Source organism: Eutrigla gurnardus (assembly GCF_963514095.1).
Source record: "Eutrigla gurnardus genome assembly, chromosome: 9".
NCBI classification, from domain to species: domain Eukaryota; kingdom Metazoa; phylum Chordata; class Actinopteri; order Perciformes; family Triglidae; genus Eutrigla; species Eutrigla gurnardus.
The window spans coordinates 6505830-6533315 of NC_139923.1; the positions used below are offsets into that span (position 1 = coordinate 6505830).

General features: G+C 42.3%; 1 protein-coding gene across 1 annotated transcript; it reads left to right on the top strand.

Moving 5' to 3' along the window:
- The first annotated feature begins 500 nt into the window (after positions 1-500).
- Positions 501-11136, top strand: trhr2 (thyrotropin releasing hormone receptor 2). The gene is made up of 5 exons (XM_084017249.1): positions 501-1024; positions 2406-2538; positions 3059-3210; positions 5971-6094; positions 10019-11136. Exons 1-5 carry the CDS (start codon positions 642-644, stop codon positions 10619-10621), a joined length of 1395 nt encoding a protein of 464 aa, XP_083873375.1. The 5' UTR covers positions 501-641; the 3' UTR covers positions 10622-11136.
- The last annotated feature ends 16350 nt before the right edge of the window (positions 11137-27486 follow it).

Here is a 27486-nt window from a genome sequence, read left to right on the forward strand (position 1 = left end):
GGTACCAGGATGTAACGTTACTATAACAACAGGTCTCTCTGTGTGTTGGGTACCAGGATGTAACATTACTATAACAACAGGTCTCTCTCCTTCTTTCTCTAATGGCTGATAAAAAGAGTCGCTGGATAAAACACAAATACGTTGGATCAGCTGATTCAGATACTTAGAGAGTCACAGAGAATCCCATGTTACTGTGTGATTGATATTAACATATGAAAGTCCAAAGCCAATCCAACTGTTACTTTCAGTTCAGTTCCCTATTTCCGATTCAATTAACTCATTTTTTTATTTCTAGGGGCCTCATTTGGGGCATGACTGGATGTCCTGGGATCATATTCAACATGGAAGTTAAGTCAACTACAGCATGACAAGCAGTGCTTTTCTCCCCTTCTCAGTGATCAAAGCCTAATAACAAGCAAATTCACCACTGAAGTGTAACTTTTTCAGACCTGTAAGATGCTAAAGATTCAACATTATATATCATGCGTCATTCAACTGGACTGGCTTTGAATAAGAGTCAGTGCCCTAAATGAAGGGGAGAAAACATGGAGACATTTCAGAGTCACGCCCCTCGTTACTTTAATCACATGACCTGTGATCAACACATGCTCTGGGTATAAAACGTCCAGCCGTTAGCAGATATGACCGACAACGTGAGCTCCAGGATGGACACCCCGACCAACATCTCTCTGAGTCCCAGCCACGGCGTCTCTGAGTCACTGGAGTACAAGACGGTGTCAGTGTTCCTGGTCCTGCTGGTGTGCGGTGTGGGCATCATTGGGAACATCATGGTGGTCCTTGTGGTTCTCACCACGCGCCACATGAGGACCCCCACTAACTGTTATCTGGTGAGCCTCGCCATAGCCGACCTGACGGTGCTGGTGGCGGCGGGGCTGCCCAATGTCTCGGACAGTCTGACGGGAACCTGGGTGTTTGGCCACGCTGGCTGTCTGGGGATCACCTACCTTCAGTACCTAGGCATCAATGTGTCCTCCTGCTCCATCACCGCTTTCACTGTGGAGAGGTGAGGATGGATAAACAAGCAAAACAACTGTTCTCAGGACAGCTTTGGCTTTTCATCATACTGTTTGATGTTGCCATTCATTTTTACATTTGCAGGATAATCTTAATTTGCTTAGGTTCAAGAAGTCACATGTTTCATATAAGCTATATATTAGTTTTTTACCAAAGGATGCCACTTCATCCTTTTTATGATGAGCTTGTTGCAGCTCAATCTGATCTACCATTTAGTTGCTAACACGCGATCAGTCCAAATATGGTCACTTCCGTTCTCTAATTGCAAAACAATCAACACCCCCATGGGGGTGTTTCGACTGATTACTTGCACAATTTGTCATAGAAATAGCATAATCAAATCAACATAGCAGGATGGTCAGAGCATCGGCTATTTTAATTTGTACTGTTACCATGCCAACCTCTGTCGCAGTCCTTTGAGCCCAGCTTGACATGTTTTCTGTATTTGCAATGCATTTCTGTATTTGATAATTTCTTTCTGTATTTGCAGCATGTTTCTGTATTTGCTTGTGTTTTTTGTGTTGTCAGTGCGTTTAAGGCACTTCAGGATTTGCTTGACTTTTCAGATCCGGAGGTTTGCCGCCTTGAGGCACCCCACTTCTCTGCTGTGGTGGATAAGGTTATAAAGATGTAGACTGTAGAAACTCACCTTTAATTGGTCAGGATCAATGTGGTTGAGTCAATGTCATGTCAACGCAGGCTTTTTTCCCATAAAATCTAGTGGAGGATGTTTGTATTACAACAGATGCTATGACATTGTAACCTGAGATCTATAAGCACAGGCAGAGCCCTCCACAAGAGGGCCCAGCTCCCACGCTGCCCGCTGAAGAGGGTTTAGGAGAGCTTAGCAGTGTGCTTCATTCTGCACTGTGGGGGCCACACTTATTTGGGCACAACCTGATTGGCTGGCTGTACAATTGCAATTGTTGTTTGTGATCGGAGGAGAGTATTACCCATAAAGTCCAGTAGATCATAAGTGGTAAGATAGCAATCCTATTTGGTCAGAAATATCTACAGCAACACACAGAGAGATTGAAATGTGAATTTTGTTCCATGTCCAATAATCACTGTAATGAAATGAATGTATCATCTCTTTTGAACAGAGAAAAAAGTTCTAAAATACATGTCAATAAAAGACTTGATTTAAGCCCTTAAGGATATTCCATACAATCTAGTTGTCTTCTCTTGGCCAGGGAAAAAGAGAGAGAGAAAAATAATCTCACCAATACAGTCCAATATAGATAAAATGTTCATGCCAGTTTAGCTAGAAAGTAGGCGTCATTACACAAGTAAGTACATTGCATTAATAACACAGTGGTACGGCTCTCCAACGGATTGTCATGAAGCCTCCATTTGCTCTTTGCATCCAGGTACATAGCGATCTGCCATCCAATGAAGGCTCAGACCGTGTGCACGGTGTCCCGGGCCAAGCGGATCATTGCTGGGGTTTGGATCTTCACCTGCGTCTACTGCATGCTGTGGTTTTTCCTGGTGGACATTCAGGTTAGATAATTGTACAGAATTGTTCATGACAGTCTAATACTGCTTTAACTGCAGGCGGTGGTCAGCACTACAAAGAAGAGGGTTGTGGGTTTCTGTGGCTTTCTCCCAGTGATGGAGGGTTTAATTGGCTGAGCAGAGTAACCAGGGTTCGAGTTATGATTTCATCTCTGTGTCAAACAAACAAACAAACAAAAACTATGGATGCACAAGTAAATTTAGGCTAAATATGAGCTTATATTCACTCTCCATTATAAGTCTGAAGAATAACCCAGAGTAACCCTGAACTACTGGTTTAAAAAAGGCATTTGAAGAATGAAGTGAAGGGTCCACCAGTGTTTATGCTCGTGTGCCGGCGACAGCTGTGGCCGGAGACATTTGCTTTCCGGTTGTCTGTCCCCTCAGTTCTCGTGGACTCAAGGATGAAGAGTAGAATTTAATGGTCTTCACAAAACACATCTTTGGTCATGAGTCATGACAAGTCATGATATTTTGGTTAACTGTGTGACTGTGTCACATTCAGGTGAGCCAGGACGGACACGTGCAGTGCGGCTACAAAGTGAAGCGTGAGCTCTACCTGCCCATCTACCTCATCGACTTTGCCATTTTCTACGTCATCCCGCTGCTCCTCGCCATCATGCTGTATGGCTTGATTGCACGGATACTCTATCTCAGGTACGGTTTGCTCTTTCAAACCATACCTGCACTCTCACCTCATTCATTAAAATAGAAATCCGGTCATTTTTGACCTCATTGTCGTTGTCCCCAGGGTCATCCCGACTTTTCAGAAGCAAAAAACCCGACTTGACCTAGCCCGAGATCTGTATCTGCCTGGCAGCCTTCCAGACTCGCTCCAATGCTAACCCATAGGGGCAAGTTTTATCTGCTTTCCTGGGCCTCAGAAAATAATTCCAAGACCTATGCAACACAGGTTGGGTCCTTACGAGACACAACAGCGCTCGTTTAGCTCAAATAGTGTGGCGAAACAACATAAAGTATAGTTACTCACCTCAAATCACCCCATAGACATTAGCAGTAGATTGCCGAGTGCGCGCTCGTCCCTCCCAGTCACCGCAGAAACAAAAACGCTTTCCTCGTAGATTTTGTATCCATAAAGAAACGATCGAGCAGTGCAGTCGTCATGTCCGTAATAAATCCATGAAGCTGTTATGTTCATATGTATGACTGTGTTACAACATAGCAACGATAGCTTACAGCTAAACAGCAGCCTGTAGCCAAAACAATGCAAGTCTTGCGCAAGTTCCGTCTGCCGTCCTCACTCTGGAGCTGTTTTCAAGCCAGTATAGTGACAAATCTTGGACAGTAGCGTGAGGTTCACTTTGAGTACACCTGAGTCGAAAAACAGCGACAATGGCAAGTAGTAGCTAACTAGCTTTGGAAGCTCCTGCTCGATCTCACTCTGTTGATGAGAGACTGCAGTCTGCACACACTGCTACACCTACTGAGACTGCGCAAGATTTGTTGTCACTGTAGCAGGTTCAACTGTCACAAAGGCTAAGCAATCTTACTATATAGTTACACTGTCATATGGACATGACGGCACTGCTCGATAGAAAGAAGTTTGTCACTGTACTGGCTTGAAAACAGCTCCAGAGTGAGGACGTCGGCAGACGGGAACTTGCGCGAGACTTTGTTTTGGCTACGGGCTGTTTAGCTGTGTAAGCAATCGTTGCTACCTTGTAACATAGTCATACATCATGGATAACATAACAGCTTCATGGATTTAATATGGACATGACGACTGCACTGTTCGATCGAGGAAAACATTTTGGTTTCTGCGGTGACTGGGAGGGACGAGCGTGCGCTCGCACTCTAATGCTAATGTCTATGGTGTGATTTGAGGTGAGTAACTCCATGCAAAAACACATATTTATGTTGTTTTGCCACACTATTTGAGCTAAACGAGCACTGTCGTGTCTCGTAAGGACCCAACCTGTGTTGCATTGGTTTTGGAATTATTTTCTGAGGCCCAGAAAAGCAGATAAAACTTGCCCCTATGGGTTAGCATTGGAGCGCTTCTGGAAGGCTGGCAGGCAGGTACACATCTCAGGCTAGGTCAAGTGAATTTTTGTCTGGTTTTTTGCTTCTATTAAGTCGGGATGACCCTGGGGACAACGAAAATGGGGTAAAAAATGACCGGATTTCTCCTTAAAGGAGGGTCACTCCACCAATTATACATATGTGACTCAGTCCCTCAAGAATTTCACAGGCTTTTTGGGGCATTGGTGGCAGATTTAATTTCCTGATTTCACTGCAGCTTAAAAGAAAGATGCATGTTTTTTTTATTTTTTTGGCGTTGTATTGCAATGAAATTGTGGAAGCAAGTGAAAATTGAAAAAAATAGTTTAAGATCAAAGTCAGCTCATTCCGGTGAGAATAAAACTGTTCTAAGTAAAAAAAAAAAGTCTCAGTACAACAATATCAGCTCTATTAGTACATGAAGAAGGTCACTGGGGTTTTTCTCCTCTACCTCACTCACGTCTCTCCTTCATTACACATCACACTGGTTATTCTCACGCTTTCACACCACGTTTAAGTCTATTTTTGAAACTTTTGATTCATGAACTTTTTTCTTTAGCACACATACAACACATGCTGCCAACAGAATGTAACAGCCATCCAAAAATGAAAAATAATATTTGAAAAAAGTGTCAAGTGAACAAACCACATCGGCATAAGCCTTGATCCAGATCAGGAGCCAGAATCACTTAACAGAAGGATCATTGGTCTGAACAGGAAGGAGGAATCTTTCAGGTGATCTCCTGCTGAAAATTCACAGGGATTGATTGAAATTATAGACTCCCTGGAGGTTCTAGGAATTTATTTGATTATTCATCATGAGCACTACGCAGCCTCTGAAAATAATGAATGTCTTCTTCCTCTGGAAGAGCTTTGACATATGACATGAAAAATTAAGGGCAGCTTTAATCCATCAGTTTGGTGATTTTTGCAGGACAGCACATGTTGAATCAATCCACCTCCGAACATATAGTTTTTCGATTAAGAGTTGGATTGTACATTTTCTAAACAAAATAAATTCAATTACAAAACATAGCAATACAACAGAATAAGCATACACATAATAGTTATTTTCGACGCTGATTTGAGCCTCTAAAACCAAGAGATCACCCACGTCACACTGTTATATCATATTAAACTGAATAAGTTGGGATTTGGACTGACAAACATGTCATTGAAAGACGTCACCTTGGACTTGGAGAAACTGGGACAGACATATTTTAATTGTTAGTTGCTGCCCAAATTTACAATCCTACACAGGTGGAAGCACGAACCTGAAAGGCTTTTTTAAGAATACCTTTGGTTGTCAGCCAAGTAGCAGTATCACTACAGACAACATTCAAGCTATTGAGCCAACCAGCCAACAGATGTAACGTGCTGCGTGTCTCCCTCCAGCCCTCTGTCCGACCATCCTGACGCCAGCGCCACCACACTGCGTCGCAGCTGCCGAGAAGCCTCTGAAGCGGGAAAGCGGGGTCGCCAGGTCCGGCCCCGGACTGCACTCTCCTCCAGGAAGCAGGTTTCTGCCTCATCCAACATTTCGCCCCTTCCCATTAACCCCGACTGCGCTCTCCTTTCCTTGATCTTGTATCATCTATGAAGTAATTGCTGTGCGATGGCTTTAGTCACATTTGACCCCGGTCACGTTTTTAGTCTGTGTGATCTGCTGGGAGTACAGAGGCCACGATTCCCTCTTAAGAGCACAGGGATGATGTCCCTGCTATCCATTACCTCAGAAAAGTGGCCTCTTGTCGGCTCTCTATGATGGCAGTTAAGAGGCCCTGAAGGCTCAGACTGAGCAGTCTGAAAGCCTTCTTACCGAGAAAGCCCTCTCTCTTCTTGGTTGCCTGGTATTGCTGCTGTGCTGCCTTGTCTCAGAATACGTTGCCTCAGGGGGTTTTGTCTGTAAAGCACCTTCATAAGCTTTTATCAATGACCAATGTCTTTTTAGTCCAGCAAGACTTGTTTTGTGTCCACATTTCATTCTTAGGGAGTTGTTGTAAAGCCATAGTAGTTCAAGCACCTTCACCTTCAAGTCTTTTCCCTCTCAAGTCCTATTCAGAGAAGAACATTTTCATTCATCAGTTGGATTTATTCATGTCACTCTTGTTAGATACATTCCAGATGAGGAGGCGGGGCTTACCTCAATGCAGACAGTTTCCTCCATCATGGCTGAAATGACCACTATTGCTGATTTCTTTATGTTGCAAAGTCACACATAGATATAAATACAGCAGAGACCTTGTTGTTTGTACCATAGACAGTCTCTGGTTCTCTGGTTAAAACCGTAGAACACCTCAATGTATTCTGTCCACTCACATGACTGTTTAATGCGTCTCTCTGAATCCAAGGAAGGATTCTTGATTTTGAGAAACACTAACTTGCAGAAAACAGTGTTTACTTCTGGGTTGCAGGAAGCCTTAAAAGGACTTTTCCCATGTTGCAACTGAGAACTGCGTGTGCAGGTTGGGCAATGTTGCGGATCAAACAGTAACCCGTTAATGGATTTTCAGTGCTTTACCTTCCCAAGCAACGTTTAGCGGTTGTGTCTGTCACTGTGCATCTCTCTGCATGAACACAGGCCTCGGTGACACTGAACTCTCATGCAACAGCAGAGGAGATGCTAATCTCATGTGTTCAAGAGGCTCCATCTCGGAGCAGAAGATTTGCATAATGCGTTTTGGGATTTACATTGAAGTTTTATTAATACCGCAGATGATTTTGCTCTTTCAGTTCTTCAATGGGCACTTCATGCTCTTTAATTTGCTTGATAGGCCAACTCAATCTGATGGGAGTTTGATAAACTTGTCTATGCCCAAAGAATGGCACTTTTATGATTAGATATTAATACACTGTGGTGTGAGATTGTATAATTTTAATCTTGGAGAGTTTCTTCGTGTCTCTGATCTCCTCAAGTGCATGTAAGAGGAGAGAGGGGGAAGGCTGGTCACTGTTGCCCTGGGCGAGTTGATAGCATCAGAGGCTAAATGTGATTTATTTGGCTTAGTGGGCCAAACTGTGAATCCATGGGATTCTGGATTTGGAGTCCGGTAGCCTCCTGCCACATAATTACAGTCATAATATGCATATTTGAAATGTCACCCCGATAATTTCTGTCTCATTATTGCAGCTGAGAGATAATTAGAAGCCTCCCCGCCTCCTTCTTATTCAATTAAACGCTTTGTTGTGCATGAGTTCTTCCTTTTTAACTACCTGCTGAGGTGGCTGTCACTGGCTCAGTGCTGAAGGCACAGACACAGACTCTTATCTGAAAAAGCAGTTTGCTGAGAGGAGGGGAGTGCATGGTACCTGGTATCAACCCGACACACTGCTGTAAGGTGGTTGAGCAGGCTGGGAGGGGGTTGGTGTGTTATTGGGGACTGATAAGACTAATCACTTATAGGTTGACTGGCTCTAAATCATTCACATATTCGTTGCTCCCCGTCAACATATTTCAGCTCCAGCGAGAAATTTGCGTGACCCTGTGTCTAAAGCCTATTAGCGATTCTCCTGCTGTTATCCTGACGTTGCTGAATCAGAAATAGAGGAAATAAATGTTGTCTCCTGTGTCTGTGGTCCACCAGAGGTCTAGATAGTAGCACACATTAGTCCAGAGACCAGACCAGACCATGTGGAGGAACCAGAGACTGTCTATGATACAAACAATAAGGTTACTGCCATATTAACATCTAGACGATGGTGTTGATGGAGCATCTACAATGTTAGCATAGCCTAGCTCCCATCCATCCAGACTCCATTCAGAAAACAAGCATTTTAAATGTTGTGAGTTGTCGATTTGTAGACAGACCTAACAAAGCATGACTTCAGAATATTACTAATCATCATCATCATCATGTCGTTGTGTCAGCATCATTTTTATCTGTTTATTGTAACTAAATCACAGCTAAAGTTTGCTGTGGTAAACCAGCCGATGTGTGTCTTACTAGATCCAGTGAATCATGCTATGTAGAGTCGAGGTGAAGTCTGAACAGGTGAGTCTTGAGCCTTTTTCGGAAAATGGCAAATGACTCTGCTGTCCTGACATTAGTCGGGAGTTTGTTCCACCACTGAGGCGCCAGAACAGAGAAGAGTCTGGACTTTGCTGAGCGACATTTGATTTCAGCGATGGTGGTACCAGCCGGCCAGCTGAAGTAGAGGAGCGAAGTGCTCGCTTCAGGGCATGAGGTTTGACCAGTGTTTGAAGGTAGACGGGTGCTGTTCCATTGATGGCCCTGAAGGCCAGTGTCATCGTCTTGAATTGGATGCGTGCTGCAACAGGGAGCCAGTGGAGGTCACGGAGGAGGGGGGTCACATGGGAGAATTTGGGTAGATTGAAGATAAGGCGTGCTGCAGCGTTCTGGATGCGCTGCAATGGTTTAATCACAGAGGCCGGGAGTCCGGCCAGGAGAGAGTTGCAGTAGTCAAGGCGGGAGATGACCAGTGCTTGGACCAAGAGTTGCGTTGCATCCTTTGTGAGGAAGGTCCGAATCCTGCGGATGTTGTAGAGGGCAAATCTGCAGGATCGGGCCACAGCAGTGATGTTGGGGGTGCAGGATAGTTGGTCATCGAGGATTACACCCAGGTTCCTCGCAGTTGACGACGGCAATACTGTGATACCCTCGACAGTGACCGACAGGTCCATGCGAGGGCAGTCTTTCCCTGGGATGAAGAGGAGTTCGGTTTTATTCAGGTTAAGCTTGAGGTGATGTGCAGTTGTCCAGACAGAGATTTGGTTTGGGTTTGGACATAGAGCCATTCCATGTGACCTGAAAGGTGCGATTTGTCAGGTATGAGGTAAACCAGGTGAGAGCAGAGTCAGTTATGCCAAGTTCAGCCAGAGTGGAGAGGAGGATTTGGTGGTTGACTGTGTTGAATGCAGCAGATAGGTCGAGGAGAATGAGAACGGAGGAGTGGGACGAGGCTCGGGCGTCTCGCAGGGACTCGGTCACTGTGAGGAGGGCCGTCTCAGTGGAGTGAGCAGTCCTGAATCCTGATTGATTAGGGTCTAGGAGGTTGTTCAGCGAGAGATAGGATGACAGTTGGTTGTAGGCGGCACGTTCCAAGGTTTTAGAGAGGAATGAAAGAAGAGATACAGGTCTGTAGCTTTGGATGTCAGTAGCGTTTAGGGTGGGTTTTTTAAGTTTGATGGGGGGTTGAGACTCCGGGTGGTGGCGTGTTTTGATCAAGTTTCAAGCACAGGTGGTGGAAATGATGAGATGTTCATTTAATTAGTGGGGAAGTGACAAATTGTTCCATTACTGAACCCTAGTTAAAATAACTTAATTTAAAGTTTAAGTTTAAACTTATGAGTCAAGACACAGTCTTTTAGACTTAAACCATGACTTATACAGGTTTCAAAATGTATGGCCTTTAAGGCTTTATTCACACAAAGACTCTAATCACAGTCGCTTTGGTTTTAATGATCTCTCTTTCTTCCCTACAGGTGACAAAGATGTTGGCAGTAGTGGTGATCCTATTTGCTCTACTGTGGATGCCCTATCGGACTTTAGTTTTGATCAACTCTTTTGTGTCCACGCCCTATCTGGATGCCTGGTTCCTCCTCTTTTGTCGAACATGCATCTATGCCAACAGCGCTATAAACCCTGTGATATACAATGCCATGTCTCAGAAGTTTCGCTCAGCATTTCGTGGGCTTTACAGCTGCCGGCGGCGGGAGGGAAATCAGAGGACGCTGTCGATGATCCAGACCGGCTTCGGCACCATCCGAGATCCCCACGCCTCTCAGGCCAACAGTAATGGAACCAATGGGAAGACAAGGAGAGACCACTTGAATACTGCCTCTGATATGACTACAAAGCAGAATAGAAGCAGTCATCAGGAGACAGCAACAGCAAATGGCAAAGCAGACCATCCCATCAACATCAGCCCAGATACTTTCAGTGCTGGTGTGGATCCAGCCGTAACTACGCCATTTGGTGATGAGGAGTCAGTTTGGCCTTCATTGAGTAATACCGTTAAATTAGCAGACAGCCAAACAACAGGCAGTCAGCAGCACCGTATTGTAGGATTTGTAAGTAACACTTAAAATCTATGTGAAAAAAAGCACTTACAAAACTATTCAATTGAGCTGTTTTTGTTTGGGGAATTACTTCACGGACAAAATATGTTTACGCTATTGACAAAAGAGAGAAAAATATGTTTTCTTTCTTTTTTATGACTTAATCGTGGTGGATTTCACCTTGACCAATGAGGTCACTGGAAAAAGATGAAAGATATGAAAGTAAATGGCATAAATCACACTGTATGAAAACATAATTTCTTTGGTCCCTAAATTTGTTCTTAATACCTTGTCAAATTGTAATTGTAAAAACTGTAAAAGCGCGGATATGTTTCATTTAAAGCAATTTTTGCTGCCGAAAAATAAACAGTGGATTGGTTCTCATAATGAATTCATATCATATTATTATGAAGTCAAGGACAAACCATGATTAATTTGTTTTTTAAAAGACTGTTTAATATCTTGCACTGGAAAATGTTATCTGCGCATGAACAGTTAGAATAATGAGCTTTTTAACATTTCCATCCCTAATTAAAGCACTAATTCTAATCAAACGAACACGTTATTCAGTCAGCTGTGTTTCGCCGCTGTGATACGGCATGAAAGTAAAAAAGGCAACAGCTTGAAAGAAACACATTCAGGCACAGTTTACTTGTCTCTCCAAGCAGTCATAAACCAAACAATAAAATACATTTATTGTCATTGTACAGTAGTTTAGTTTGTAAAAACCCAAACCAGCTTCTCTGCTGTATCTCCTCCCAGAATGCAGCAGGGTGAACTGTGACTGTATCTGGGTGAGTTTTGACTGTGCAGGCACCTCTTATCACCAATATCCCTGATGCTGGTAGATGGTACCAGTGATGTCCTGTCCTGGTACGTGAACCTCACATGATCATGATGGTTTGCAGTCAGGATGAGTTATATTGCTCCTCTAAAAGTTAACAAGAAGTTGATAGGTTTCCTTAAGAAATACAACAAAACAAAATGATAATCCAGAGGCGTATCCCATAAGGTAATCCAAAACGATACACTCTTTTTCTCATTTTTCAACAACATACATGCAGCTAATATGCTCTGCACAGAATTTGGTGTAACGCCGGCTTCTACGTATGAATTGTTATTGTCAGTTAAACATGTCTGAAACTATACAATATATTGCAAAGTGGGGAAAGTGTAGAGTCTACCTTTATAAATGAAACTCTTTAAGAACATCCTGCATGTAAAAATGACAATGTACAGTGATGTAAGTGATAAGTAAGTTATGACTGGATTGTTTTTATTTTGGGGGATTTTCTAAAATGCACTGCATGTCTAACTTAATCCTCTTGAATCTAGTTGGCTTTCGACGTAATTAGTACACAATGTATTTGTGTCTTTATGCTCCCAAAACATTGAGGCAGTAATATATGTACAAACATTTCTTTAACCTTAATGTGTACATTTGTGGTTAATTGACTACATTTTTAAGTCAAATGTTTGTATGTGTATGTATTGTTTGCAGGTAGTTATCTATTCAAAGGAAGACACACAAAGAAGGAAATTAAGTACCATCAAGTACAATTTCCTTCTTATAGGTTTGTGAATTACAGTGGAATGAGAATATTGAATTATTTCTAAAATGTGAACAACATAGCACAGTGATTCAGCCACTCAATTTCTGCACCTTGGAAAATGTGTGTGTGAGTGTGCGTGTGTGTCTGTGTAATTCTATCATTATTTAGCCCTGGAGAGCTGCTGGTCGATTGTGTTTTAAAAGTTCTGTCATTTTCAAATGTATTATTCTTAAAGTGGCTTTATCTGCAGCAAGATGATTATTTTTAGTGAAAAATATGCAATGCGCTCTGGTGTTCGGCTGTAATTTCTTAGTATGTGCAGTAATTGTGGCTTTCTTTCAATGTTTTGAGAAAAGTCAATAAAACACATTTGTTGAAGCAAACTCTTTTACTTTTTCTGAAACACTGACGCAGCATGGTTAATCGTTTTTTGGACCAAAAACTTTGAACAGACAGTACTGCTGATGGACATTGGCAATATTTTTGCTTCACATTACTTGTGAGTTTTGACCCGTATTTATTCGTGTCACTTGTGATAGAGCCACCTTCCTCCATGTAGACACCAGGGGTCCGTTTCACAAAGCAGGTTTAGTGAAAACCTTGAGTTAGTTAACCCTGAGATGAGGGAAACTCTGTTTTTTTGGTTTCACAAAGCCAGTTCAGCATAAATCTGAGTCAGTTACCCAGGTAACATACTCCGTGAACCTAACCTGCTCGCTAGCAGGTTTGCTTCAACAAACCCTGAGTTTCTCCCTACATGTCTCCGCCTTTTTCCAGAATCTGAACCAACTCTGAAAAAATGTGCCGTCCTTTCATATTCAACCTAATCGATATGGAAATAAAAGTGATTCTAGCAGCTTTGCGTCGGGAGAGGATTTTGATTACCTTTCCTTCCAATCACATTAGATATTATCTAAACAATATTCTCCGACATTTACAACATTTCATATCACGGACATAATCCGCAACCAGATTCTTTGCGGAGGTAGTGTTTTTGCGAACGGGAGATTTATGAAATGTTTAAGTACATTTCTGTGTTGAAATATCTGCTTATATTTACTGTTTAATATGTGAAATATGATTAAAATCATATGCCTTAGTCAACGTATTTGCACAATATTCTTATGCTTAATTTTCAACTGACACCATTTTCTTTCTGTGCCTGGGGGGATTACACTCAATGAAAATGATAATTCATTCAGTGCGCTACTTTGTGAACTACGGTAGTTGAACCCCTGTCGCCTGCGCCGTGGGCGGCGTTGCTAACCATTACACCACAGTGTTGCTCTGCAAAGCTGAAAATAAACACTTATTACCTTTAGATCAGTAGACTGTTTCATTCAGTTATACACATTAGATCGGGCAGTAATTGTCTGCCATGCCAACTATCGCTACTTTGCTGCAGTTACGTTGCTCCGCTTTCTCAGGATGAGCTCGTTTTCTACATAAACACTCAGTAATATCTAATGACGCTCTCCCCGTTGCCATGGTGAATCGTAGTATCGGAGCTCCATTGATGATGGCTTTATAGAGTCGGCAGGCACGCACGTAACTCAAAGTTTACATACTCAGAGTTGACTGAACTAATTCAAAACCGCTGTTCTGAAACTGAAAACTCAGAGTTGCCCATCTCAGAGTTGGTCAACTCAGAGTTCAGGGTTAGGTTCAGAGTTTGTTGAACCTGCTTTGTGAAACGGGCCCCAGGTTTCATCCATCATGGCTGAAATAACCACTACTGCTGCTTTACATGTAAAGTCCCAGATACTCAGAGATGCTCGGTGAAATTCACCAAGCTGTATTCACTGGATCTATCAAGACACACGAACCCGAAATAAACTATTAAGCTTACAATAAACAGATAAAAAGGATAATGAAATAACTCCATAATGATGGTGATTAGTAAAAAGTCATGCTTTGTTAGATCTGTCTGCAAGACGACAAGCAAGCAACTTTTAAAATGCTTGTTTTCTGAATGGAGTCTGGTTGATGGGTGCTGGGCTATGCTAACGTTGTAGCATCTCCATCAACACTCCAAATAAGGTCATCTAGACATAAATACAGCAGCGATCTTGTTGTTTGTATCATAGACAGTCTCTGGTTTCTCCACATGGTCTGGTCTGGTCTCTGGACTAATGTGAGCTACTATGGTAGACCTCTGGGTGACCACAGATCCTTTTATCTGTTTATTGTAATTAAATCACAGCTAAATCGTTCATTTTGTGTTCATCCAGCTGTGGTAAACCAGCCGACATGTGTCTTGCTAGATCCGGTGAATACAGCTTGGTGGATTTTGGTTTGCCGGTGTATCTGGGACTTCACAACAAGCAGCAGCAGTGGTTATTTCAGCCACCAAAAAAATAGCACTAGAATTGCACAGCTTCTGCCTAAACACATCCTCCTGCTGCCCCCAGTAGCAAAAGTAGAATAACAAAAACAGCCCAGCCGTGCCAATTGTTGCAGACATCAATGTAGGTCCACGGACAACATTCAGTGCTTTTCTTGATTCTCTGTGTTTCTTTCAAATCTTACAGCCATTCATCACACAAAGCCTAACCCCTACTTCTTTGAAACATACAATACAACAGTTGCATTCGCAGCAGGGGCTGGTCTGGGTGCTGTTGGTGGAGCATCTGATCACAGTTGGAGCATTTGTCATAGTCTTAAAACATCCTTCACCAGGATCAAATCCAATGAAAGAGACAAATCTTCCACCTTCCTTCTCTGCTCCCATCAGAAAATGTGATGGCGGTGATAGTCGGAGGTCGTTCTCGGAAAAGTCTTTCTTTCCAAGCTTACATAAATCTCCAGACAAAGCGAGCCCTGCGATCCCCTCCTGACGATTACCAAGCAACCGGCCAGCCAACTGCTGAGCTGATGAGAGCCACCCAATCTTAACATCAGGAGAGCAGCAATCTTAACATCAGGAGAGCAGCAGTAGGAAAGGAAAGGAGAAAAAATGAGGGATTGAGAAGTGTCAGTGGTGTCTGCTCACCCTGTGCTATCACCGGCTTGCAGACGGGGCTTAGTGGGTAAAGCCATAGAGGAGCAGAGATAAATATTTCATGCTATTAATATGTAGCACCACAGTTAGATGGTCTTCCTGCTGCTCGCTTTTTAGTTTCAAGTTAAACAACTGTAAAATGAAGCTGTTAGTAGCCCAGGACTTTACTGGCTTCAATCACTGAATCCTACCAGCATGTATGGCATATAGGGGACCTTTCTTCAGGCTAATCAATCCTATTTCATAAGCTTATAGATATTAAGTTGGCAGCGTTGCTGTTGTTGTAGGCGGTCCACACAGGGTCTGCTATTACAGGTTGCCTTACGACTGCAATCAGCCACAGCAGGCCCGACTAAGTAAGTTGTTACACTGGTAAAGACAGACAGACAGACAGACAGACAGACAGACAGACAGACAGATATTTTCCAAAGGGAAATGACAGTGTGGTTGCAATTCACATAAATGACAAAAAACATATATAAATGTATCTAGGTTTATATACACAATATAATAGATATTAATAAAACAGGTTAGCCTACAATTGAATAGATTGAAGAATACAATTTACCTTTAAGATCTAACTCAAATGGGTTGTACATTGTGTGTTGCCTCTCAGAGGAGTCTCCCGGCACAGAGGGGAGTCAGCAGGTGATTGTAGTGCAGCACTGATTTCCTGTTCGGAGCTGAAGGAGGCTTAGAGTACTCTAACTGCTGGTTCAGTTTCTTAGTGTCACTGGTAAAAGGCATGCAACATCTTGCTGCACACATTAAATGGGTTTCCCACCTATTTTCACTGACTACTACCACAGGATCACAAGCTGCAAGGTTGTCCAAATACCAGTCGTCCTCCTCGGACCTCGTCTGCCTGCCCCTGCTCTGTACTGGACTTTCCTCCTCCTCTTCATTTGGACTGTAGATGTCATAGCAGTTACTGCTGCAGCTGACGTTCACCTTCACCATCATTACTTCTGAAAAAATGGGTTATTTCCATACAATTTGCAGCTTCTGCCACCAAATGGCTTTTCATCTTCTCTACTGCACCTTTTCTCTCTTCAGGACCTTTATCCATTAAAGGTTATTTCTGTTTGGATGTGATCATTCCTGTCTGACCTCTGACATTACATGGATGGACGGATCCTCTTAATAGGGTGGGAGGAGGGGCGACTGTAGCATCACTGCACCTACACGTACATTGCGGTGGACCTGTTGCCCATAAATGGGCCGGCCCATCTTCCAGTCCAAGCCTGCACTCCAGTACAACATGTATCTGTTGGACTCTAAATGGACCATCATGTACTAAATGAACATCATGCTGGATTGAAGAAGACTTGAAGCCAGAGGTTGACTTGAGAATGCAGGTTTGAAGCGCTTCAGCTGTCTTCACTTTTCAGAACTGGAGGTTGAAATCTGACGCTGACTGGCCAATCATAGCATAGCATCAGCCAGCTCTGACCATAATCAACTAACATTAGCACTTATATGCTACGCTAGCTACTGAATGTATACAAATCATTTTCAACAACATGCCAGTTAGTATCTGTTATTGATGGTTGGTTGTTTTATAATTACTGAAAAAATGGAATTGGTTCACTTTTTTTTTTTTTTTTTTTTTTTTTAATAAGTTTATTTGTATCAGGGACAATGTACAAAATAACATTAGTCTCGAGATGAGACGAGATGCCTTGTACCGGATTTAGCTTACTAGCTACTTTCCATCCGTAGTCCCTGGGCAGGTGAATAAGAACAATAGAAATATAAGAATTATCAATTTACATAGCATTCTAAACATCCATACACATATGCATATACACCCTCTCACACATCACAAACACTCAGGACATAGTCCTATTTCATATCAGTTAACAAAACATACAGTTATTAAAATACTTCACACTTTGCCAAGGTTAAGAATAATTTAGGCTCATGATTAATGCTGACATGTCTGATTTCTTAGGATCCATTGTTTGACTTCCCGGGAGAAAACATTGAAGTCTGTACAAAGTTTCAGATTAGTTGGAAGATTGTTCCATGATTTGACAGATTTAAAAGAGAGGGCAGATTGAGCAAAGGCAGAGCTACGCTTAGGGATGTTACAATCTCCACTTGAGACAGATCTTAAGGCTCTGGTGGAATGCTCAGAGCAGAGTTTAACAAAGGTTTTCAATGGGGGAGGGGCAACATTATGAATTATTTTGTACACTAGACGGACATTAGAATACATCATTAGATTATCAAAGCTAAGCATTTTATATTTGTTTAGTATTTCACAGTGATGATACTGTCGTGACTTTCTGTCTAATATTTTCAGTGCTTGTTTGTGTAGTGACCTGATGGGTTTCAGGACAGATGGACTTGCCTGAGACCAACAGGACATACAGTAATGATAATGTGACAAAATCATGGCATTGAAATAAGTTTTCGCGGCTTCAACTGTAAATGAGTTCCTGATGTTTCTAAAATTTAACAAGTTATATTTCAGCGTGTGGCTCATTTTCTTAACATGGCCCTTAAATGTAAGATAGGAATCTAGTATCACACCCAGGTATTTGAACTCATTGACATTTTTTATTATTTCTCCATTAACATATATATTTGGGAAAATAGTGTTTCGTTGTTTATTTGAGAAATACATGGTTACCGTTTTATTAGTATTAAGTGTAAGACGAGAGTACTGAAGCCACTGTGTAACTTTTTCCATTGCCATTGACAGCTTCACAGCTACTTCTTCGGGATCTTTCCCAGCAGTGTACAGGACCGTATCGTCCGCATACATCAGGGTCCCTACTTCATCACACACAGATGGAAGGTCATTAATGTATGTGCTAAACAGCAGCGGTCCTAAGATGGAGCCCTGCGGCACTCCCAACACACAGGCTTTAGAAGACGAAGTTTTATCATTGATCCGCACACACTGAGAGCGGTCAAGTAAGTAAGACTGGATCCAATTTAATACATTAACTGAGAGTTTAAATGTTGACAATTTTGAAAGGAGCACTGAATGATTAACTGTATCAAACGCCTTTCTTAGATCTAGAAATAAGGCACCCACCACCCCTCCTTTATCAAGGCTGCTTTTAACGACTTCAAGGAAGTAGCAACATGCAGTTTCAGTAGAGTGGTTTGCTCTGAACCCAAACTGCATAGGATGCAGTAGGTTTTCTTTATTTAAATGAGCTACCAGTTGTTCAGCAACTGTCTTTTCGACAGCTTTGGAGATAGCCGGGAGTATATTAATTGGTCTGTAGTTGCTCACTTCCTGTCTGTCACCTGATTTATGGACAGGAGTCACAATGGCATTCTTCAATGAACTTGGAAATATGTTTTCATTCAGTGACAGATTTATAATTCGAGTGATGGGGGTAGTTAGAACATTCTTATATTTTTTAAGACAAACAGTATCAATTCCCCAAATATCTTTAGCCTTTGAGTTTGACAGTGATGATAACATTTTATTTACCTTTGCCTCATCTACATTTTTAAAAAACAATGCATTTGTCTCATTAGCTGGACCAACAGGGAGTTGTACTAAAGGGACATTACCTCCCAGTTCTATAACAGAGTTGAGAAAATAATCATTAAAAACATCTGCGATAACTAAACTGTCAGTCTGCATACTACCATTTAACTTAAGTTCTATGGGAGTGCTTTTAGGGCGAGCTTTTCCACTGATTTGGTCTATGCCTTTCCATAACAGTTTAGGGTTTCCTTTTGCTTGTTTAATTATCTCAAGGAAGAAATTGGCTTTTGCCTTTCGAAGCTGTCCTGTGACCTTATTTCTAAGGCTTTTAAATATCAGGTGATCTGTTTCCAGGCCAGTTTTTAAAGATTTTTTTAAAGCTGCATCTCTTGTCTTCATTAGGTGTGATAAGGTGTCATTAAACCAGGGCAAAGTCTGTTTACTTTGCTTGACAAGTACAGTTTTAGTGTATTTAGACAGAAGTGTGCTAAATGTTGATATCAATTCAGCACAGGCCTGCTCACAGTTTTTATTATTACCTATGCTCTCCCATTTAGTTTTCTTGATGTCATTCTCAAAATGCTCTATATCTTTCTTTGGAATCAAAGAGACATGTTTCTTACCTGCCATTCTATTTTGGTGTTTGTACCTCAGCTTGGACAGCTGCCAAGGTGAGATTATGGTCTGACATACCTGTTATTAAATTATATGTTTTTGATATATGATCAACTCTGTTTGTAAAAATTAGATCCAGTAATGTTTTTGAGGATCTTGTTATTCTTGTGGGGTTTTTTATCATTTGAGTCAGCTGAAATTTAGTGGATATATCCTTTAATTTCTTTCTGCGTGTTTTATCCAGCCAGTTCAGATTGAAGTCCCCCAATAGTATAATTTCTTTACCATTACATTTTTTCAAAATACCAGATAAATCTTTAAAAAACAAATCCTTTTCATTAGGAGGTCGATACAAAACAATAACATTAAAGGACATTTCTGGGGAAAGTGTAATCTTAACCCCTACACATTCTAAAGTATGGCTGGGCAAATCCATTTCTCTACATTGTATTCCTTCTTTAACATAAATCATAACCCCACCCCCCTTCCCTTTTTTACGATCTAATCTGAAGATATTGTAACCTGCAATGCTATAAACACTAGAAGGAGTTGTTGGAGTTAACCACGTTTCAGATAGACACAGATAATCAAGGTTAGATTCCAACAATAAATGTTCAAGTTGCTCTGTTTTTGAGGCAAGACTCCTTATATTTAAGTGTCCACCAAAAATTCCTTTAGGTTTTGTATTCGGGTCCCAGATCACCTTCGCATGATTTACAGTCTGGAAAAGTTTATAGGTCCGTTGTTTTCTGTTCACGCTGTTCTTTCGTACTGTAGTGTTGTTAATTGAAGATGGGCAAGCTTGAGAAACAGTGTTTGTATCCTTTTGTCTGTGTGTAGTCGCAGTTGCAGTGTTGCGTGGTGTTGAGAAGGCTTGGGGAGCAGTGTTCGCGTCCTCATGTGTGTGTATGGGGTTAACCCCCTTGCAGTGTTGTATAGTAACGAAGTAAAAATACTTCGTTACTTTACTTAAGTAGTATTTTTTTATATTTGTACTTTACTTTACTACTTCTATTTCTGACGACTTTTACTTTTACTTCACTACATTTTCCGAAAAAAATCAGTACTTTTACTCCGTTACATTTACCTGAGCATCCTCGTTACTCGTTACAAAATAAGAAGGAACGTGACAGCCAATGGACAATCTTTGTTTTGTTGTAGTGGGACTAGTAGCCAATGATGTTGGGAGATACAGACCGCAAGACGTTATCATTGGTTTACCCCGTTGTGCGGCGGATGAAATCAGCGGCCAAATTTCAAATTAATGGTCGCATTGTCATGCTAGTAGTAGTCTCAGACAAGTCGGGTCTCTAATGTTAGCCTACTTGAAGAGAAGGAGGAAGACAGAGAAGCAAAATGTCAGAGATGGAGGAGGTGACTGAATCGGTGACTGAACCTGCTGCTGAAACAACCAGCATAGACGACGACGAACACCCATGGCCATACCTGCGGGGAATGTTCCGCTACATCGGAGTGAAAGATTCCTCCTACCGGATGAAATGTCTGCTGTGCCTACCTAAAAACAGCGAGATATTGGCTTACAAAAACTCTCCATCCAATCTTAGGAAACATGTTGAGGTAAGTTATAAAAGACTAATCCTGTGAACTGCAACATTTATTTTTATTAGTTAACGTCAACTTACTGTATTTTTCATAGTGTTACTGTCAATAGACTTTAATGGTGAAGCAAAGAGTGTGTTGTTCCACGCAGTGAAACTATACAGTCGAGGATTACGTTTTTGTTTATTTGTTTTTGTTTTTTACTGCCCCTGGCCCCTGAGCGTCTCCGTGGTCTAACGTGAGTGGGCTTGGCCTCTGCTAGCCAAAAACTGAACTGAGCTCCTTTATTTTGAGTGTTAAGTGTCTTGTGACACCTTGCAAATTAAACAAAACTTAAAAACTAAACAGGAATAAAGAAAATCTTAAACTCAAATTTCTGATTGCGTTTTATTAACAGTACTTTTTACTTTTGATACTTAAGTACAGTAAATACGAGCTACTTTTTTACTTTTACTCAAGTAATATTCTAGCAGGCAACTTTCACTTTTACTTGAGTAATTTTCCAGTAAGGTACTTTTACTTTTACTCAAGTATGGCTTTTGGGTACTTTATACAACACTGCCCCCTTGTTACCTTGTGGAGATTGTTGCTCAGTTTGGCAGCTTGACTGAGGTAATTGCTCAGTCTGGTGTGATGGGAACCCAGCTCGAGGTGGAGAAAGCCTGGCCTGGTTGGCTGTGGTGATAGCCCAGCTATCAATGGTGGAAGCCCAGCTGGTGGTGGTGGGAGCCAGGCCTGGTGTGGTGGTAGCCCAGCTAGCAGTGGTAGTAGCCCAGCTAGCAGTGGTGGAGGCCCGGCTAGCAGCGGTGGAGGCCCGGCTGGCCGTGGCAGTAGCCCAGCTAGCAATGGTGGAGGCCCAGCTAGCAGTGGTGGAAGCCCAGCTGGCTGTGGTAGTAGCCCAGCTAGCAGTGGTGGAAGCCCAGCTGGCTGTGGTAGTAGCCCAGCCAGCAGTGGTGGAGGCCCAGCTAGCACTCAGGTTGTAATAACATTTAGAGCAGGATATTTAATTGCTTTGGCACTGAGAGGCATTTAGGCTCCATGAAGCTGAAACCGAATCACCAACAGTTCGAGGCAATCTGCTGATTGAGATAATCAGTGAGTTCTAGGTAGCAGCAAGAGCGCAATAATCATTTCTGATTCATAAAACAATAATATGATATCCATTCTGGACAAAACAGAAGTACACAAGTATTCTCTGTGATTGGAAACTCATTGTGTTTAGTATGCAGAGAGCCATAACCTCAGCATGAACAGATTCCACTCCAGTATTGCAGGAAGGCACGAAAGGCCTTGAGCATGTTTTTGTTCCTCCAGCTCATTGTTTGTTATGACCACGGCCAACCGTGTTATCCATGCAAGCATGTCCACTCTGCTGAATGCACAGCTGGTTCATCGCTGCAATTTCCATGTCAATACACGACTGAAGGAGTCTCGTAATGGAAACACAGGACTCAAGTAGGATGGAGTACTTTCATGTGCGTGCATTGTGAATCTAGCCCATGGCTCCACTTTGGCCGCCATAATGCTCGGGCCGTTTCATTTAGTCGACCTCAGTGTAGTTAGAAAAAAAACCATAGACTGTATAAGAAATGGATGTTGTCATGGACTTGTGGACTATGGTTTTGAAGCCTGGAGTTCAGCATTTTGACTGTTGCCATCTTGTAATTTGTTCAACCAGTGAAGGAAGTGACCATATTTGGACTGTGGAGGAGGGATGGGTGGATCTGATGAACACAAGCAGCACCCTTACTGGATCTGGATCCACCTGGTTTCTGGTGTGAAGCTGTTAACAAAGTAAGCTTCATAATTCAAAGTGATCTTAAGAGGTAAGTGTCTAAGTCGTCTCAGGAGCTAACTGCAATGGTTGCGATGATAGCTAAGCTCCATTCTTTGCAAACTTGCATGCTGTTTTCTGACCATCAGGGGGTGACTCCTCTTTTTATGAAAGGAATTCTAATTTTATGGAAGTCAATGAGAAAATGACCTGACTTGATTTAATACCTCAGTAAACATTGTAAACATGAGTTTTTCTGTCATCTTCAATACAACATGAGGTTCATTTAGTAAATGATGGTCCATTTAGACTCAAACAGAATAGAAAGCAGGGGATGCTTTAAGGCGGGGGATACCTTGTGATTGACAGGTCACTACAACGACCTCGCTTCTGCCGCCTCCACACTACCAACCATCCATCCATTTTCTGAGTCATCAATTAACCTATCCCCATCCTGCATGTCTTTGGACTGTGGGAGGAAGCCGGAGAACCCGGAGAGAACCCACGCTTACACGGGGAGAACATGCAAACTCCACACAGAAGGAACACGGGCCGGCCCGGGAATCGAACCCGGGATCCTCTCGCTGTGAGGGACAGTGCTACCCACTACACCACCGTGCACGCTACCAATGCAAATATGCAAATCAGATTATTTATTTTTTTATATACCTTATGTTGTGCCTGCTATTGGTTGAGCAAAAGGAGACTTCTGAGTATGTATTGATTCATTTTGGACAAAAAGCATTGAAATTGTGGGTAATTTTTATCTTTGAAGAGGAAATCTGCCTTTAGGTGGAGTGGGGGTCATATACCTGCCAACATTGACACTGAGCAAAGTGGTTTACATGTCTTTTAACATACAGACCATGGAACGAGAAAACAAATAAAGTTAGTGGTGTGTCTTCATGCTGTCAAAGGTTTGTTTACATCAGGCTGACATGACAGTAAAAAAAAGTGGCAGATTTTCTCATCTCAGACTCTTTAATAATACTTGTCAACAGACCTCAAATGTTTGGTCTAAAAAATGGCAGGTTGGGTCTTTATCTCAGTCTGTTATTATTGTGGTTTGTCCTTGAGGGGTTTTATCATCTATCATTTCATTTTTCTTTTTCTTTCCTTCCTCCTGAATTCTCCTCACAAATAAAAGAGTGAGTGTTGACAAAACTATGTGCAGTGGCCTTTAGGCAGATGTACTGTAGGACATTATTCTAAACATCCGTCTTCCTGCTCCTCCATTATTAATAATTCACAATGACTAAATCCTGTTGACAGCCAGTGTTTTCTGCCACAGAGGGACAGGTGGGAATAAATTGATAAACAGTGATGGAAATGAGGTGGCAGAGGGGAAAAATAAGGGGATAGGATTAAACTGAAGTTTGGTTAAACTTGGTCTTAGCACGTAAACTGTCGATATTCTTGTTATTTTATTTCCACTTTGCAAAAAATAAAAAATAAATAACATTGTTTAAATGACGATGAAGAGGGAAAATGTAAATTTGCACATATACAACAGATATAGCCCAGGCTGCCCATTTCCCAGAGACAAGATGGAAAAAAGGATTTTCTGAGGGAAGTGAACGCCTCGCTGCCATAGCGACAGTGTGAGAGTGGAGTGGCGTCGCCCCCCTCCCAGGCTTTGGGCCGATAACGTCAGCCAGTGTTGCATGTATCTGCCGCTATGCATCCTCCCTCCATAAATTATACATAGGTATCATTGTATCTGCAGAAAGGCAGCCTGGCCTGCGCCCCACTGAGGCTGGATACCCGCTGCCACAGGAAGGCAGAGGTGTCGCTGGATGGAAAGATGAATGATGCACCAAGTGGAGACCACACAAAGGAGGAGAAGTGATCTATCAATCTGCCTGCAAATAGTACACAAGGTGTGCAGTTGTGGAAAATGAAGGGAAAAAAGTGAAGCATGCTTACTGAGCTACAAGATTCCTACAAATGAAAGCATGACTTGGCAATGGACGTTCAAGGCTTAGTCAAGGGAAAGTAAATAATGCAAATGAAACTGGCCTGAGGGCAAATCCAATAAAAATATTGTCAAGTTAAATGCAGACCATATGTAAGAAATGGACGTAGTCATGGTGACTTCTGAGGTTTTGCAGTCTCAAGTTCGGCATTTTGGTCATCACCAACAAGACTTGAAACTAGAGATTAATAACATAAACTCATGTTTACAATGTTTACTGAGTTAATAAATCAAGTGAGAAGTAGGGTCATTTTCTAATCATAGACATCTATACAATCAAGAGAGGTGTCGCCCCCTGATGGACAGCAGCGAGAAGGCAGCTTTAAGGCACTTCAGCCTTGGTTTCACTTTTCAGAACCAGTTTTGCTTATTTGAATCAGCATGTTGTCATTATGTAACAACTAACCCACCCATATATTTGTGGATGTTGGTTCAAATGTTCTGTTGCTGGGTTCAGAAGTTAAACACAATAGACCTCAGGGCAGGAGTGTACCAGGGCTCCTGTGTGTGTGTGTGTGTGTGTGTGTGTGTGTGTGTGTGTGTGTGTGTGTGTGTGTGTGTGTGTGTGTGTGTGTGTGTGTGTGTGTGTGTGTGTGTGTGTGTGTTAAATGGAATGGAGAGTGTGTGTGGCTGCAGGCTCTGCCAATAAGAATAAGAAGCTCACAGACTGCCAGGTCAAATAATACCCCCAGGGGCATCGTAGTGGGGGGAAAGTAGGACTGAGTACCCAGGGCCCCTATGAGAGGAGGGTCCTCGAAAAGTCTGGGATGAAAAGTTGTTTTTTAATTATTTTTTTTTTTAAGTAATTATTCTTGTTAGTAGCAAATTGGCTGAATAAAACGTTTAAGTGACTGAACTTTGTATATAAAAAAGACAAAGTGGAGGCTCACTGTCACCCCTTAGAAAATGTAAAATGGTTTAGTCCATCCCTGCACAAGAATTCCCCAAAACAGTAATGCAGAATTGCAAGTTGAGTGAGTGCTAATGCAGGAGCGCTAATTTGCATATCATGTCTTTCAACCAAGAAAAGCAAATCGGGGTCACAAAAAAAGTGAGGGAAACCAACTCCCAACTGATTCCTTTCAAAAGAAAGGGGAGCACAATGGTTTAAGAATGGTTTCAGCTGATATCAGCAGTTGTTTAGATTGAAGCGAGGAATCTAGCTTGGAGCATTATTGCATTGTATAACGTGAATGAATCAGTATCATAAATGAATCAGCATTATAACTACAATGTGGTATGACATTATGTCTATAAAATAAATCAAATACAGGTCGTCCTTGTCTCGTCATGTTACTCAGGATGTGAGACAAGGGGCCCTAGTTTCGTGGCGCAGCAAAGGGTGGCGGTTTGGCTGACCACCGCAGTGCGCACACGTCGCCAAGACCTCACAGGCAGGTTTCCACAGTTCCAGGCACATTTAAATGCAATAAATAATCACAACAAACACTATTTAATGCAACTAATTGAATCAACACGTGAATTTATATCTATATAGATTGTCCCGTCACATCTGACATCAGATCAAAGGCGGATGGCACGCGTAACGGAAACTCAGCCTGACTGAATTAACACAGCTGAAACTTGGACCTCTCGGACCAAAACATCAGTTTCATCCTGGGAAAAGTTTGGCCGTCTGGCGCTGCTGCTGCTGCTTCTGTCATCGGGTTGTCAAGTGACGAAACTTGCACTGAACCTCGCCTGGCGCATTAAAGGAGAGGAGAGGAGCTCATTTGATTGGTGAAGATCTGAATCGGCTGTATTTATCCCACTCCACGCCTCGTCTCCTCCTCGTCACCCACTCACGCCTTCTTCTCCTCCCTCTTTCCCACTTGCAGGGGTAGGAGTGACGGGAGGAGTGCCTGCGCCGGACTGCGCCGTGCACGAAACTTGCAAAGTCCAGGCGGACACACCCCTTCAGCCCTGGCGCAGGAGCGCTGAGCCCCGACTGCGCCTGGTCTACGAAACTAGGGCCCAAGGTGTGTTCACACAGTGGCAGCTCAGAGTTATTCCAAAAAATAAGGAGCTTAACAGTGCTAACGTCCAGTAGCCTGTTTTATTGAAGATGAAGAGGCCAATGTTAATCCTGCATGCTTTATGCTTGAGGTCCTTGTAGCACATAGTGAGCAAGAAATTGTGATAGAGGATGATGAAGGTGAGGAGGGTGAAGGGAATGAAGGCTGCTCTGAGGATGAGGAGACGGGCAAGGAGAGGACAAGGAAGGGAAAAAGTGAGAGCGTTGCAGAGCAGCATTATGGAATACACATATCACTGATTGTTATTATTATTATTATTATTTGTAAAACAAATGTTTTAAAGATGTATGAGATACAAGGACCAAGATAAGAAGGGGGCCCACAGAGTTTTGTATAGGGCCCACAGAGTTTTGTGCGACGCCCCTGAACACGTCCAGCTGGCAGAGCACACAGAGATGCACACTTCAGGCTCCAGCTCCAGAGTGGCGTCTAATTGCCTTGTAATCACATTGCTTATTTCCTTGCACATTTATCCGAGAAGGATGTCTGGGTCGTGCTTAATATTCTCCCTTTGAGCTCTTTATGTCATCATTTAACGGTAAATCATCCCATGTCAGTCAGAATGTGGATGAGGGTGACGGCAGCTCCAACGAGAGTTATGATCATCGTGAAGGAAAATGATGCATGAAAGAGATTCAGTGAGTATCACCGTTCATAAACTGGCCTTCAGGGTGTGGAGAAAGGAAGTGACAGATATGATCAAGGATGATCTTCATATACACGGTTCAATGCCTCGAGCTGAGACAAATTTACAATTGTGTGCGGTTGTATTGGAGTGTGTTGAGAGAAAAAAACAAATATATAAAAGATGGAGGCCCTTTTACAGTTTGCGAAAACATGACGCACATTTGTGTGTTCATGCAGTTTGTCAACAGATCTACGGCAGAGGGCAACAACTTCAAATAGACCTTTCAGAAGTAA